This window comes from Electrophorus electricus, chromosome 1 (assembly GCF_013358815.1).
Source record: "Electrophorus electricus isolate fEleEle1 chromosome 1, fEleEle1.pri, whole genome shotgun sequence".
Taxonomy (NCBI): domain Eukaryota; kingdom Metazoa; phylum Chordata; class Actinopteri; order Gymnotiformes; family Gymnotidae; genus Electrophorus; species Electrophorus electricus.
The window spans coordinates 31,500,818-31,518,412 of NC_049535.1; the positions used below are offsets into that span (position 1 = coordinate 31,500,818).

General features: G+C 46.9%; 1 protein-coding gene across 1 annotated transcript in view; it reads right to left on the minus strand.

Moving 5' to 3' along the window:
* Nucleotides 1-14,959, minus strand: part of rarab (retinoic acid receptor, alpha b) — a 69,270-nt gene extending 54,311 nt beyond the window's left edge. Inside the window, exon 1 of the mRNA XM_027017848.2 lies at nucleotides 14,719-14,959. Coding sequence (XP_026873649.1) covers nucleotides 14,719-14,839 — 121 coding nt within the window. The 5' untranslated portion in view covers nucleotides 14,840-14,959. The remainder of the gene's footprint in view (nucleotides 1-14,718) is intronic.
* Nucleotides 14,960-17,595: the final 2,636 nt, after the last annotated feature.

Below are 17,595 nucleotides of genomic sequence, written 5' to 3' on the forward strand. Positions count from 1 at the left end.
AAACAATCCATCTCAAGTCTCCATCTGGAGCCTCTTGATTGGTTCAAAGTTGCCTGACTACCCAGAGGCTCCTGCTGCTACTGTGATCCACAGGCTGGTGCGCCGCTGAACTCCAGCCATGCGTGTCGTCTGCGTGGCGGGGCAGCAGTAGGCGGGGCTTTCTCAGCGGTTCATCTGTTCTGTCATCCCATCCCAGCATCAGCCCAGTCCCTGCTGTGACCTCCGACCTCCCACGAACCACATGCGCACACAAACACACGCACGCACACAGATGCTGGCGAGATGTGGTGTTGGGGGCAGGGGGAAGGGGGCATGTGACACTAATCAGACGTCTAATTGCAGACATTTACATTTTTGTTGTTTTAAAAGCCGAGATGTTCACTCGAAGACGAACGTACGCAGTCCGGTCTGAGGCCGCGCGGCAGAGCTCTGCATCTTGTATCTGCTCGGTAAGATTCTGAACCTCCCAGACACCCGCAAGACAGAAACAGCCTGCAGCCTTTTCCTAAGATATCAGTAGAGCCAATTACTGGGTACTGGAGTGCCTCAAAGGCGGGTTATCCGAGTTCGTCTGAGAGCAAGACATCAACATCAAAAACAACCACAGACAACCTTCCAGAATGTTTGCACACCACGCCGTATGAACATAACTCATTTGATTGGATGCTTGGGGTTTTTAAAAGAAGATAGGGATTGTTGGCTTTCCAACAAAGTCTGCAGATACAGTCACGCTGGTCCTATTTCGCGTTTACCCAAAGGCCCAAAGGCCCAGAGCTTTGTATGAGTCCTCTCTTCCCTTATTCCTGGATAAACATGGCATGCTAGAAAGGAACATCGGCACATCAGAGATGACCCACTTTTGCAGTGAGCGTGCCTTATGCAAGTGGCATAGCATGTCACCATGCCCCAGAGCACAGCACAGCACAGCAGAGCAAGACAGAGCACAGCACAGCAGAGCAGAGCAGAGCACAGCACAGCACAGCACAGCACAGCAGAGCAAGACAGAGCACAGCACAGCAGAGCAGAGCAGAGCAGAGCACAGCACAGCACAGCACAGCACAGCAGAGCAAGACAGAGCACAGCACAGCAGAGCAGGGCAGAGCAGAGCAGAGCAGAGCACAGCACAGCACAGTGCGGCACAGCACAACAGAGCACGGCATGGCGCGGCACAGCAGGGCAGGGTACGGCACAGTACAGCAGGGCAGAGCACAACAGAGTCGAGCAGGGCAGGGCAGAACAGAACAGTGCTTGGGAATTGGAGAAGGTGAGACAGTGGCATCCTCAGACAAAACCAGGCCAGCCGACTCAAGCAGAGGATGCTGAGGATGGTGTGGTGGGCAAGGCTGTGAAAATGTAAATACGCAAATACGAACGATTGGAACCGATAAGAACCTTCGGACAAGGCCCATGACTGCGAAGACAATGAGAGAAATCGGAGTCACTCAGACAGGCCGAGAGTAAGGTGACCCTCTGTAAGACAAATGATCATAGCCGGGTGGCCAACGACATTCACGCACCAGGGTCTAATGGATGATGACCCTGAGGAGGTCAAAGGTCACTCTCTTCTCACCCCTGACCCTAGCCTATCCAAACAGGACCACCCTGCAATGAAAGAAGATGGAGGACTGCTCCCTGAATACTGCAATCCAATCTCTTTGACTAGGAGTTGGCCTGCGTGAGTGTGTGTGTGTGTGTGTTCATGTGTTCTAAGGAGATAGGGAAGGAAAGACAAAAAAAAAAAAACACAGAAGGCAAAAAGGTACTCAAGAGAGACACGGCGTAGCTTTAAGTGAAATCTGTGTGTCTGTATGTCAGTATAAGTTATGCGTATTCCAACGTGTCAACACCGGTCTAAAGTGACTCAGTGCTCATGCAGATGGCTGGCCTCACAGCAAGACATAACACCAGCTATCAGGAGAAGCAGTCAGACACCAGTCCACACAGATGGACAGCTGCGTTACCAACAAGCTCCCACATAATTCAGACAAATAGCTAATCTCCTGAAGACACGGGAGAGCCATCGCTCTGCAACACATACTCGCGCACACACACCGACACACACACACCAACACGGAGCATATTACCATGCAAACAGGTAGTCACACATCCAGCACCCCCATTTGTGATGCAAATGGACAATCGCGCACACACAGGGGAGCGATGGAGAGTTGAACTGCACACAGTTACTTTCTTCCACTCTGAGAGATGGATATGGAGGGGGCGAAAGACAGGTGTGTTCTGTGTCGGTCCACCAAGCTGTAGTAGAGTGCACTCTGAACAGATGGTCAGTTGGTCAGTCAGTGGGACAGTCATGAAAAAACTGCATTCAGGAGGAGATGGACAGTGAAACAGGAAACAAACAAACAAACAAACAAACAAACAAACAAACAAACAACTACAGTGAAAACATAGTCAAACCAGACAGTGTCAGAACAGATGTTAACTCAGACAGTCAGAACAGACAGTCAGTTAGACAGAACTGACTGCTGTCAGAACAGGCAGTCACTCAATCAGAACAGATGGTCAGTCAGACTGCTGTCAGAACAGGAGATTACATGGTTGGTCAGGCAGTCAGTGAGACAGTCAGTGAGACAGTCAGAAAAGTCTGACTGTCCATCTCCAACTGGCGAGTAAAAAAGCCGTCATAGTCTGAGTCAGAACTAGGGCTAGGTACTGCCAGTAACTTGATACAGGCATCAAGATACGATACAATATGTTGCCTAACATGACGTCTGTTATACTAACAATTTGCATTAAGGTAAATGTTACCAAAATAATAATAATAATAATTATTATTATTATTATTATTATTATTATTATTATTATTATTATTATTATTATTATTATTTATTATTAACAATAATACATCAATAAATAATAACTAAAAAGACCAATACCACAATGGGGAGAGTACATTTAAAATACCAATATAAAGAAAACAAAGAAAGTTAAAAAAAAGAATTCTGAATATGAATAGACAGTCAGACAGACAGCAGTATGAGGAGACAGTCAGACAGACAGCAGTATGAGGAGACAGTCAGACAGACAGAACCGTCTGCAGTACGAACACAGTCAGGACGTGTCATAACAGGTCAAATCCCTCATCTATGGTGCCAAGTGTACAACGAATGACACCACGCAGGTGGCTACACGACTTAAAATCCCCAAATTACTTCACGGTACTTTACTGGTCACAAAACACGAACAGGGAGCCGAAAGTGCCGGTTACATTTGGATACGTGTACATCATAACGTGTACAGATATGATGGGTTTGTTACTATCAAGTAGTAATACTTTTACTCATCACAAGACTTTGACTCATCGCAAGTGACAAGGCAATGATTTTGCTTCTGTTTTAATTTGTGTGTGTAATTTGAGCTTTTTCTGTGGTAAGAGCACCTGGACTTCATGCTGTTGGCTAGACCTTTCACCACCAAACTATATTTATCAAGATTTATTTTAGACCAAAATAATCCAAAAAAGACTATAACAGGACAGAGTACTTGTACTAATAAATTGCATTTAGGTAAAACTCTACTTGAATAGTTTTTGTTTACCTAATATTTTTTTAAAACACAAGTTTTAGATGTTTTGATTTTGCTATTTATTTTTGTAGAGTACTTTAACTTCTATTTGAAGTGATACTCCAGGACAGTTTTAGGTTAACCCACTCAACTCAAGAAGTGACTGCTTCTTCTGAGGCCAGTTTGCCAAAATAGAGCAGGACAGGGACAGACACACAAACAAGCCGATAACTGAGGAGAGACGGTCGCAACGAGATGCAGAGAGCGCCGTGATCGGCCTACACCGCCCAAATCTCCACCCGCCACCCTCCGATCAAAAACGCGGGATGCATTTTGTCAGCAATATCGTTTATCGTAACCAATAAACATACCAATCTGATGCTTCTCCACATTTGGTCTGGGACAGGAAGGTGCACTTGGGTCTGGTCTTAAACCCAAATCTTAAACCCTGGGAACTGGGTGGGAAGGACCGTGGGGCGGGACTCGGGCCACGAGACTCAATAAATCTTGTAAAATAAGGTTCTTTCAATTCAACAGTTTAAAAGAAACCATAGTGAGATCTGATATTAACAGAATTTACATCCCCGTTCATTTACAGTGAACAGTAAAATGAAAGATGTACAACACATATAACGTCATGTAAAATGCAACATCCGGACATTTGTTTACTGCACAAAAGACATGAATGCAGGAACAATCAAAGAGCAATTTTCTAAAATAGTCCAGGACGCAGGCATTCGCTCGCTCACACGCACGCGCACACACACAGGCCCGGTATGCTGCCATTTCAGTGAGTGAAGGTACAGCTCTTTAATAGGCTGCTATCGACCAGCTGCCCAGCTGTACTCTACTCTGATCAATGCTCCAACCTCTGGAGACTTGCCTCGGAGACACACTAGATCTCTCTCTGTCCCGTGTGTGTGTGTGTGTGTGTGTGTTTGTGCGCGCGTGTGTCGCCTTGCATATGGAGTTACAAGACAACACAGCCAATCATCACTGTGCATTTATAGCTTTTAAGATATAAAGCCTGTTGATTGGCTATATTCCCTCATGAATGCCTCATTTCCGTGGTGTCCAGAAACGACTGGACCAGGTGATAATCAATTACAGCTGTTAATTAATGAACCAGGTGATAATTAATTACTGCTGATCATTTACACAAGTCTATTGGCTAAAGCTAGTTCTGTGTGTACGTGTGAGTGTGTGTGCACTTATATGCTAGTTAGTGCACATGTGTATAATATAAATGTTTGTCAGCTGCAGGCTCCCTTAGCAGGGTCCGTAGGTCAGCTGAAGGGCTCAGAGTGGCCTTCCACTGCAGGCCTGCTCACGGGTGCCGACTGAACACAGACGTCATAAGGCCATTTTGCTGCGGTACGCAGGGAAAAGTAGTTTGGTTGTGGGATGCGAGACACAACCTTGCTGATGCGAGAGCGCAGATATGGCACACTGACGCGAAAGCGCTCACACTGCAGCATGGGAAACAGGAGTCAGGTGCCCAAACCAGAAGAATGCTACATAAATATGCTAATCAGCAACAAACACTTGTCTAAATTGTGCTGTCACACTTGCCTTCAAAAGTTTAGTTCATTTTCTTTGTCTCAGGCGTAGCTGCGGTGGAACACACATTAGGAAGAGGGGAACACCGCAGAATATTTTTAAGATCCAAGCTCTGATCAAAAGCAGAAGTGACTTCCAGCCAAATGCTCAGATGAATCTACAGCATCTGGTTCTTTTAAACCCAGTCGAGATCTGATACTGGATATATTTATAACTTCTGGTGTTTATATAACTGTCCCTGTTTATGAAAGCCTTTTTCATCAGTGCCGAGACTTTACGGTGGTTCTTCTCTGCACGAATAATGGATAAATAAACATAAAACATACAGTAACCCCGCAGCAACGGAGCATTTTTGGACACACAACATTTCTGGTATAGAAAGGACAGGAATTCTGTTAACTGACATTATTATACCTGGGATAGATGAGGAACACACAACTAAAGGAAGTGGCTAAAAGCATTCCTGTTTATGGGAACAACTGCTCCGCCTTTTTTGTTGTTTTCCTCTCTCCTTTTTGCTTTTAACAAATGTCTTCAGCTTTTTCTTATCCAGAGAAGCTCAGGTATTGGTCAGCCTGTCAGGTGATCCCATGATCCAGGCGGTGGATTGGCTGGTGCTCACAGGAGGGTTTAAAGAACCCTTCATTAAGGTACCTTAGCCCAACATCTCTAGGAGCTAAAAAGAAAGCCCAGATTTCACCTCTGCAAGCACTGGTGAACAAACTGACACACACCCAGCCACACCACTGCAGCACTCTACCTCAACCTCTGAACTCTACAAAAAACTAAACAAAACTAAACAAAAAAAACCCCGTGAGTCCTGAAAGGCAATGACCCGGTGCCCGGATAAACGGCTATACCACACACACACACACACACACACACACACTTTAAACTTCCCTCAGCGAACAGCACCATCCCGACACGCCGCATGAATCAAATGTGGGCGGAGCCATCTGCCTCAGGCAGCTCCACTCCGGCTCACAAACGTATCATGTTCGTTTCTAAACGGTCACCACTTGACTGGTCAGGGGGCGAAACCAAACCTGTTAAAAGATAATACGACCGGCCGAGCCCATGTCCTCGGGCAGCCAATAGGAGTCTCCAGCAAAGAACATGAGTCTCCAGCAGCCAATAGGAGTGTTCTGCAGGGAATACAGGTCTCTGGCAGATGCAAACCAGTTCTGCTATCTGGGTCATTAATGGGCTTAACCAGTGGGCTGAAGCAGTACTGTAATGTTCACATATCAGTCAAGGACAAGGAGGATGTCCTGCTTGTGACAACACACGTGGCCAATCAGAGCGTGGGAGAGTGGAGCAGTGAGGAAGCTGATGTTTTACTGCTCCAGAACGCAGTTTTACCACAAAGCTCTGGAGAACATGATCTCTGTGATCTTACCTCATCACGTTTACTCAATCAGATGTAGAAATCATATACATGCTGTACTCACACACACACACACACAAACGCCACACCCCCATTCACACACACACACGCAATCTTGCCAGAACGAGTGCAGCAGACCAACGTGATCTTTCCAGCAGAATTCCGTCGTAATCTGACACACTGGAGTCACACTGCTAGACCCAAAAATGTATTTTTACTAGTCCAAGACTTGCAAAACCATCCAGACCACACACACACACACACACACACACACACACACACACACACACACACACACACACACACACACACACAGCTGTGGATGCATGATTACCCTAACTCTAGAGACTAGATGGTTCCCCAAACCCCAGCGACTGGATGACTCATCATACAAAAACACTAACCAAGTTCTGTAAAAAAAATAATAATAAATAAATAAATTTCTGCTCTCAGATGAGCAAAGACACATGCATGCACATGCACACTCGCACATCTACAAACATACACAAGCAACGTTCACACGCATGCATGCACGCACACTCCCCCAATACACAAGCATGTCTGTATTGTGTACACACACACACACACACACAGACCACCAACTTTTCAGATGACTTATTTTATGAAGTACTGTGTGCCAAGGTAAGCAGCCAAATTTCACCCTTGACTCTGAAAGTGGGAAACACTCCACTGAATTATGTGGAAGTGGTACTCTCTGAACATCTGCACGTGTGCAGTGTGTGTGTGAGACCATCAACTTGTTGTATGAGACAAGTGGGGGAAGAAGTGAGGATCGGAGGGTGAGAATAAACTTCTTTCAGTAATGTTGACATCAGGAAGTGGCTAGTGACGTACCTCAAAGAGGCTGGAACATCATGGGAGAGGAGAAATCCCAAAGCACATACATGCACATACACACGCACAAAAGTTCTGTTGCTACTTGTTATAGATTTTATTAAAAGTTATTTGAATAGGAACCTAGAGTGAATTAGAGTGGGGTTGTCCCATATTTAAATGTAAAAATAAAAGATTAAAAAAGGGTGGGGGGGGGGGGGTTAACGTGCACAAACATGCACGCACACGCACACAATGGGTTTTGCAGACCAAAATACACACCTTCAACAATAGAGAGAATAATGAACTCTGATGTGAAAGAAATGAAGGAGGACATTGTGTTTACCAGTGATCCGATGTTCAGGCGAACCACAGACTCCCACAAACGTGTGCCCATGTGCTTACTGACAACCAGAAATACACATTAATGCGGAGCTAATCCCAAACCCACACCCAAACGCACACACCGGACTGCGCCTGCACGCAGACACAGCCGATCGACTGTCCCCAAAGCGGAACTCCCTTTCATCCAGAAGCCAGTGGTGCATTTTACACCTCCAAAACGGGTGCCAAGACCCCAGGCGTTCCTAAGAGCCACTTCCTGTACCGGTGCCAATGGCGTGGCGACGCTTCCTGTCCAAGCCCCTGCCCCACGGGATATCCTGCGTCTCCTGCCACAGCGGCGCGTACGTCTGGACACGCCACCACCTTCCCACGCACTTCCTCACTCCAGCAGACAGGGAGCTAAGAATGGACAGGCTGGTAAAACGTGGTTGGAACTATGGAAAATCATGATCTAAATAATGATACAGGGATACTGCAAAAATAATCAGACTAATTTTGCAAAAGTTATTTCAAGTTGCTGACTGCAGACTATATTTCCTATAGTTTTTTTTTGGAAGAAGACCTGAAAATGAACACTCATCTGAACAGTTCTGTTTTCTATCTCAAATCACTTTTCCACAACCCAAAGCACTTTCATCCCATGAGTCACTTACATGCAACCTTTTCCTGATGAGTAACAACACCCCAGTCGCTAACCACTGCATGAAGCCATTCTCCCCAGAGCACATGCTACGACCCTGGACGGGATTGGGCCAGGGGGCCCTTTCCATCTCAGCTACCCAATCAGACAGTAACCAGAGACAAGATGTGGACGGACAGATGGACGGACATGCCCGGGATCCGTAGCAGAGAAGGCAGGGAGGAGTGCGCGCCCCTACTGAGGTCTCTTGCCCTGTTACACCAGGACCATCTGGCGTTTGAGATCTGCCCGATGGCGTCGGTCTTCAGAGCCCAGTGATGAGGCCACCGCAGTGCACTTGTCCATTTGAGAAGGTGAGAAGGGAGATTGCCTGCAAAAGCAATTTGAACCTCGGGCACCCCATGTGGCTCCGCCGTACGGGATTCTTCACACCTGACCCAGCTCTGCTGGACGGGATATGTCACACCTGACCCAGCTCCGCCAGAGAGGACACGTCACACCTGACCCAGCTCGGGCCAGTCGGGACACATCACTCCGCACAGCTGCCAGACGATGCTTGGTCCTCCCTGGCTTCCCTGAAGGAGACCAAGGCTAGGTTACATTTTAGCAGAGATGTCCGAGTCCGACTGAAGTCTCGATGTTCGTTTAATCTCATTATAGATTATAGTCTCAATTTTTAGGAGTTTGCTAACATGAATTTTCAAATGCAAGGATGAGATGTTTCGAGATGTCTTAGAAATATAAATGTTGTTTGTCAGATTCTTCCTTATTTTGATGCTGCATGTAGTACTTTGATTATGTCCATCTGACTCAAAGAATTTGTACCTGAAGGTGGTGATTAAAGGCTCGTTGAGTGCCCATACTGAATTTAAAATCAGATAGAAAGGTTTAATTCAAATGATCAGGTAGATTCTTGTTTTTCACCCACATTTAAATTACTCGAGTTGAATCATGAGTCCTGTAAACATACGCGTGACTCGAGTCCGAGTTGCCATCTCTGACATTTAGGCCCCGATACCCAAACCTAGTTCCTTGGCCTTCATTTTCTAGTTAGCCTTCACGCACTCACGTGAGTCATGTGCGGTGACCAAGCGCCAAGCAGCTTTACTAATTATTTACAAATGATTCTGAAGCAGTGAAAGGCGTTTGAAATCAAGGGCCTAATTGAGATTTGGTGTATTGGAAGCATCTTTATCAAGATATGTCTGTGCAACACAATAATGACAGTTCTGTAGAGACTATGGCTTAAGGGTCCGACATACTCTTCACCATCTCCACATCTGCACCCTGATCTACTGTTATGACACAGCTCTTGAGAAGAGAAACAACATTTAGACTTCTAAGAAGTTTCGAGAAGTTCTAAGAAGAGGTGCAGGGGATCCAAATTAAGCACTGTCTAAACGCAAACAGCATCTGAGCAGGAACAGCCTTAAATACATGTACTGAACAAATCCTCCTGGACAATAAAAACTTGCTCAAGGAAATCACAGCAGAAGTGAAAAAAGAATCCCCTGGTGCTCCTTTAAATGTCTTTAACGGATCCAGGCCTTTATTTCAGGGCCACCATACATGTCTTTTTTTGGCTTTGTTACATGCGAGTTAAAGTGATGGACACTGCATAAATAAGGCCGTCCAAACAGGAGACAGCTGGAGCTGAGCTCTACGGGGACGGGCTGCTCACGGCTGCCAGCGAACCACGAGATGCCAAAAAGAAATGGGCACGGTGAACGGAATTTCAATCAGCCCGTGGTAGGCGCCTTTAACGGAGTATAAGCCTTGGACACAGTACGTCAGGTCTCAGGCCCATTTTAACAGTGTGGGGTTTGAATGAGACATTTAATTCAAAACATACATGTTCATTCTCCCTCCCTCTCTCGGTTTCATCCAAACGTTTCACAAATGTTACGTGCGTTTATAATATTTCTGCAGAGAAAAAAAGTGAATTAAGTGTTTCCGTAAAACTTATGTGAAGACGATGAAACAGGCAAAATGGAGATATTTAACTCTGTCTTGTGGCATGTCACTGTTTATTAACAAAAAAAACAAAAAACAAAAAAAAACACACCTTTCATCACATTCTGGTGTTAGCAATATTCAGACTTTTCCAGTTCATCCTAACCTAAAAATCTTTTTACAATATATGCTTTGTTTTCTTTTTTTTTTTTTTTTATTCTTGGCTTTTTCCTTTTTTTTTTTTGCTCATTTTCAAAATTTGTAAAAACTTGGTGGATGGAAAACCCGCTTCCATCTCTCACTCTCTCTCACACACACACACACACACACACACACACACACACACACACACACACACACACACACACACGTCTAAGTTCATGTCAGCCTTCATCCAGATACATGCAGCTTTTTTCATCTCCATTTCCCAGCATGCAAATCAGCCATTTAGTAAATATGCTCAAATGCCCATAACACACACCTGACCCAGCAGGTTGGAGTGTGAACTGTAGAGAATCCCATTTTGTGGACTACAGTGCAGATGCAACCTCGGGTTTGGGCCACTTTGTCAGGACACGGTGCATGCGAACACAAACTCGTGTTTCCAACACAGCAGCGAAGTGAGGTGATGTCTCCGGGAGCTACAGTCCATTCTGCTGAGTAGGCAGGGATGGTCCCAGTGCCGGGCACCAGTGTGCCACTCACTTTTCGGATCAGATCAGAACCGAGGGAGCCAGCCGTGCGGCTCGGTGAGATTACCGACACGAAGCCAACCTGAGAGCGCAGTGAGATGTTTGCAGCTTGGTGGGAGCGCGGGGGGGGGGGGGGGGGGGGGGGCATGCTTGGCTCATTTCCCAGCTCCGTCTTGTGCGGCAAGGTCCCCCAGGGACGGGCGTGAGCCCTAGAACACGCTTGCACATTCACTCCACTGCCCACGCGAACAACAAGACCGGAGAGGACAGATTAGCTTCTTCCGCATGAGATGAAGGTCTCGCCTCACTCTACACTGACAGCATCAGTGAGTAAGATCCGCACATGCAAAGTATACAGTATAACCACCAAGGACACCTGATTTACAATACAAAACACCCCAATTCAGATTTTGTATGGTGCATTCTGCCGTTATTTTTCCACTGTGAAGAAAAGGGCACTTTACGGGTATTGCTTTGTGTGCCGATGACCACTGCCCTCATTGGCCACCTCGATGGGAGGTGGAGTGGACACTTTGCAGTAGTGGAGAGCGTTGCGGTGACTGCAGAAGTGATCTGAGACGATGAACACAGCGGAGGGTGTCACGATGAGGCGACGCATGTTTGAACTTGAGCCGAATCCGGACAGAGCACAATATCTTGATGTTTGGAGTGAAAGATGAAACCATGCGTGATATCACAATTACAACAGTGAACGTTAAACCCAGTCAGTTTGCATAAAAGAGAGAACTTTGCCTGAAGTGACCCTTTTCAAGTTTCATGGTTTTATCAGCTGGCAGAGACACTGAGGCTTGATGACAGATCACAAACTTTGTTTACTGTGTCTCCTTTAATATGGGGTCACCCTTAGATTCCTCACTGATCTTTGGCTTGAAGTTTTAACCAAGAAAAGCCATTTAGACAGGAGAGAGAGAGAGAGAGAGAGAGAGAGAGAGAGAGAGAGGCAGATAGACAGACAGGTAACTCCCTGAGGGAAATTCTTTTGTTACAGCAGCATACAAGAAATGTCAAGTACAAAGGGCACTCCAAATACCAAATACACCACCACCACAGTGGCTAGACTATAGACTACATGTTACGCAGGCAAATGGTATGATTAGTAGAAAAAAAACAACAATGAAATTAAAGTGTTATAGTGCAAGGAACTCAAGTATGGGTGATGTCACTACACAATGTCCTGCGTCGGTGTGGATGAGCTAGCCCGTGATGAGTTAAAAATAGCGTCGGAGATGAATGACTTCCTGAACCACTCCCTTCTACAGTGTGGCTGGATCAGCCTGGAATTGAAGCTGCGCCACGGTTTGATGTGGAAGCCATGGCGGGGATGACCTGAAGCGTACATGATTAGTAACAGCTTTGAAGCCATCCCCTTTGGAACCATGACCACCAGTGAGTCCAGGTTGGTCCCAATGTCCAATCCACCCACTACCATCTCAATCCCTCTCCAGTAAGTCACAGGTGTCTTCTGTTTGCCTGACCAACGTTGTTGTGAAATCTGAGCTCTTTAGTTGCAGGCTAGGCGGTAACAGAGGCAACAAGCCCCGCCTCTCCTGACCCTCGGCATGCGGACGCATCCCAGCATACACGGACACGCAGGCGCATGTTTCGAATGCACAGAGAGGTTCAGAAGTGAAGGGGGCGGTGGAGAGTGCAGGTGGAGGGGTTAAGGCGTAGGAATTTATCGCAGTCTGTCATGTGCCGTGTGATTTCCAGTGATTCTGTTAGGAGCCCAACCAGTTCAGTGCCCCAGCAGTGTGTCGGGGGGCAGGCGTCCTGACATCCTTCAGAAACCCGGCCCAACACAAGGACAGAGAGACCTACTGAGCGGTATGACACTCAGAAGTGAGAAGCACTTTACGGAAGATATCAAGCTAAAAGACCACCAGCAACAGGTAAAAAAAAAAAAAAAAAAAAAATCCCACAAAAAAAAAAAAAGAGAAAAAAAAAAAGAAAATGCTCTGGCTAGTATTTACTGTTGAAATAATGTAATAACACAGGACTGCCATTCAAAGTACTTACAATTATCTCGGTCAGCGTGTACTATCTTTGCCTTCTGAACTTATGCGTGCTGGCCATCTACTCTCTGTCGCTCACATTTTTCAATTCAGTAAGCTCTGCTGGTAACCTTGTTTAAGAAAATTTGGGCCACTTTCCCAGAATGCCTCACTGCATGACTGGGAGTGTCCTTGAATGTTCGATTGAAGCAGTATGATTTCAGGTGCTAAATAATAAAATAAACTTTAATAAACGTCTTTCAGTGCAGAGAACAGTGGCACATTTAAATATGACAGATGGTTTCGAGATGAAAACCAACCACGTACGAGTACCTGTACATGGACTACAGCAAAACCACAGCTAATCAATACATCGCTCAGATACTGAATGAACATTCAAATAATTTTCTGCTCATTTCACGCAAATGAATGCACAGACACACACTCATACACATTCCACATCTCGTCTTATACGGCAGGTGCAAGGAATGCAGATTTCACATTGATTGCTCGAGTTTCAGTTCAGCGTTTCCTGGAAAGGTTTGACATAAATGATGAGTATGTTTGAGCATGTGCATGTGCTCTGCATCACTCAAATACACCCATTGTCCTGCACTGACGAGAACATCAGGCGTCACTCTTATTTAGTCAGTCCTCATGTTTATAAGGACATCAGAGAGAGAGAGAGAGAGAGAGAGAGAGCGAGAGAGAGAGCTTACACTGGGACTCAGTTTCTGCAATGCACAGCAAAATAAAAAAAGTCAAGGCCAGCAGAATGGCGACGGTTTTAGGGAAGCAATCATCCAATGATGTGCTCATTCCGCTTTCAACTACCAACATCTCGCCTGTGGAAACTTCCCCTTTTAGCTGGAAAAGGAGATGCAGACGGCCTGGCGTGCACCATCCTCCTGCACTTGGGACTATCACAGCTTATCTTAAACACACCAAACTAAGCCCTTAATGGGTGGTAACGCACGTATTCGTGTCAATATGCTGAAAAGATCCTTATGTGTAGCTTTAAATGTGAGTCCGCATGAAAGGAAATGTAAAGGTTTGCAAAGAAAGTGCACGGAGAACCCTGAGCGTAACGGCACGTAGAGAACTGGCCCTGGGCGCACCGATCGGTTTGCCGCGCTGGATGCTAGATGTTTTTCACTAATATCTAGTGTGCCGGGATCACAACATTCACGTGCTGTCACATTTAATCAATTAGTCCAAAGCGAACAAACTGAGCGGCATTTCACGTGACACGGGCTTCAGATGTGCACTTAGTTAAACGAGTTTTTCGCTCAGGCGACATTATTTACCATAGTTAAAGATCATTTAGGAAGGCTGCCTTGTGTATGAGACCAAATGTATAGACTATTGTTATATTATTATATAGGCTATTCGAGCGGTCGGATAGCAAGCGCACATCACACCGCATTAAGCAAACGCTGGCTGCCAGCTACCGTCCTGTCAGCGGGATAGCTCGCACGCGTTTCATCACACCTCCGGGAGCGCCTCGCGCCGCGCTGCCACGCTGCATGCCCTCACGCGGACACCAAACGCGTCTCGTGACAAAAGCGGTAAGCGGAGGGCGCTTTACACCGAAGCCCGGCGCGGCGCTGGAGGAGGCAAGTTTCCGACGCTGACCGGCGAAGCGTTCGCTGCTCGACGGGTTCCTGCCACGTGTTTGTGCAAGCAAACCCGACCGCTCCGCACACCGGGTTACCTGTCACACCTGTCAGCGTGCCGATAGCACCGCCGTGAAATAACGCGCGCCCGTACCTGTTGGCTCCTCCCACCGCCGTGTTGCTTTTTGTGGAAGTCCGGTCCAGAAGCGCTTTCGCTTTCCTCTGCTCGCAGGGGCTGTCCTGTCAAAGCGACGAGAACTCATCAACGCTTTCATTCAGCGGGCTGCGGGTAAGTCCGCGTATAATGCGGCAACGCGGGGCAGATTCCGCGTCTGCACGGAGCCACAGACAAGTCCGTCTCTTCCCGCTACAGACGAGCGGCCATTGCGGTCACGTGTTTGCCAAGCCCCGCCCAGCCCCTGTTCGCCGGCTCCGCCCATTCTTCCCCTTCGTCGGGTCACTTCAGGGCAAGCTGCTGTCGTGCACCCGCTCGGCGGCAGTGCGCTAGACAGCTTACGGAGAGCGTAACGCGTAACTGGTAGATCTCAGACATATGGCTGCCTTATGCTCCGAGTACTGTTACATTCAGAGAGACCCGTGTCAAATTTTACGATATAGGATATCTGAGTTATTTGACCGTACATCAAAAGCGCCTGCTCAGGGACGTTTGGTTCGCGGTGCTTTAATACAGGTGCTCTTAACACTGGGTAGCGATGTGGCATCCTGCTGGGGCATATTTACATAAACTGAACGCTACATGTTCGGTTGAACTTGGCTGCGCAAACAGCCCGTGTTCAAGAAAGTGTGAAAGCAGCAGGGGGTTGCGGATGCTGTCAGAAACAAGCGCTGTTTGCGTCTACACGAAGCGCAACTCTTCCGGCACTCCGGCTTGGACGAGCTATCAGCCGCGGCGCTTGGACACTTTTAAGGCTGTCACTAACATCTTGTTTTGCTTAGACCATCACTGACATCTTGTTTTGCTTCGGCTTGTGAGACGCTGGCATGGCCACCGCCATCACTCGCTCCCCTTTGCGTCGTTAACGCGTTTCTATTTCTGGAGACTCCACTTGCCACTTGAGTGATGCAGTTCGTCACCGAGTGACGCGGCACATAATGGCTGCGCTTTTACAAACGGGACAAACGCTGTCAGCCTGCCAAGACCTTTTACCCAGAACCCACAACGTCTTCCCGAGAAGCGTCTCTGGTAACAGCTGGTATAAACTACTCCAAAGTGTTCACGCTTAGTCTTCGTGGGTGCTTATTCAAACCGCCGTGCGCCACTGGTTTCTTTATTCGTGTCAGCTGATATCTGTATGCATTTCCACCCTCGAAATACTCTTTAGCACCAACTCGTCCGCGGTAGAAGTAACCGCTTAAAGCGATTTCTGTATTTTAACAATTTCCCATTAGATAACCGATAAGGCCGTGAGGATTATAGTCATCTCTGTAGCAACACTAAAGCCTGGGCTTAGTCAGTCTTATTGAAGCTTCTGTGTTATTGCCCGACTCTTTCAAAACGAAGCACATGTGGAAGGCAGAGATCCTCAGACCTTGGGGCTTTAGATTCCTTGTGCTAGTGAGCTTGGTCTTTTTTTGCTTTTGCTTAATTGCTCTGGGTCTCACTTTAGTCTGTGTCGCCTTTTGAGTTTGGTTTGGTTTTGTACTGTTTTGTTTTTTGAGAAAGCCATTTACGTTTTCATGGGTCACAAGACCTGCCTAGGGGAAAGAGAGCAGGACCCGTGATGTTTGCAGAGGCACTCTGCTTTAGAGAGGCGTGCGCGCGCGCGCACACACACACACACACACACACACACACACACACACACACACACACACACACACACACACACACACTACACTCCTATACACTATTTCTTTTACAGTCTCATACAGGGACAGACTGCCTTGATTAAAAAACAAAACAAAACAAAAAAGGCTGAATTATCTGAAGTGCGTCCTTTGAAAAGTCACTGTTCCTTTCCAAAATCTGCTTTCTGGGTTTTAGGTTGTGTAAAACATGTGGTAAGCCATGTGGAATGTTTGAAATGACTCCCAGATGTGGGCAGTGGCCGCCTTTAACCCCTGAGGTTCTAGGGGCCGAGGAGATAGGTGCAGAGCGGAGCTTATCCCCATGTCCGCTGGGCCCGACGCTCTTGGGCTGGGCCTTCAGAGGACATCCGTGCACAGATCAAGAAAAAAAGAGCGAGACTCACAAGGGCCGAAAGATTGTAAACGTACCCACCAACACTAACACGCTCACCGCGTGCAGCATGTTTTAGAATAATTTAGTGTGTTCTGTGAGGTAGCCTACGAACATCAGTTTGTCTGGGTGTGTAAAAACTGTCATCAAAAAACTGACTTACTGGTGACGAAGATTTTCAGCAAGCTCCCTGACAACTGTAAGCATCGCTTTAGTTTGAACCTGGATGAGCAAATGAGCCAAATCAACAGTCTTCTGATGGTGCAAGACTGATGCTCTCCTGCAATCGGTGGACTCTGCAGACTCACGTATGTTCTGGAGTGGACAGCTGCAGCATATATTCAGAAGCTTCTCCTGAAGTCTGCGCACGTCGTTGTCGTTAACTTTATGACAACAGTTAGTCCGGCTTTACTGCTGCGGCGGCCATTTTATGAGCATGCTAACACGCCTGTAGATGTTTATTGGCGTGGCGATGGCCTTAATGTGCGTGTATCAGAGGCAGGGTAGAGAGGCTCGTCTTTGAAAGGAGATGTAGGATGTCGCATGCTTATGAACCCACTGTGTGAGAGCGTAGGCACAGAGAGATGGCTGATATCCTTTAGAGAAATGAACTCAAGTGCCCTCCCCCCGACACACACACACACACACACACACACACACACACACACACACACACACTTCATTGCTCCCGCCTTCAGAGCTTGCTATGCTTGTCTGCCTGCCTGCTAGGATGAAGTACTGGAGTACGGCCTTTCAGGCTGCCTGATAACAATATACAGGGGAGAGGAAAGAAGGAGAAGGAATGTGGGTGGAGGGACCCGCCCATCGGGA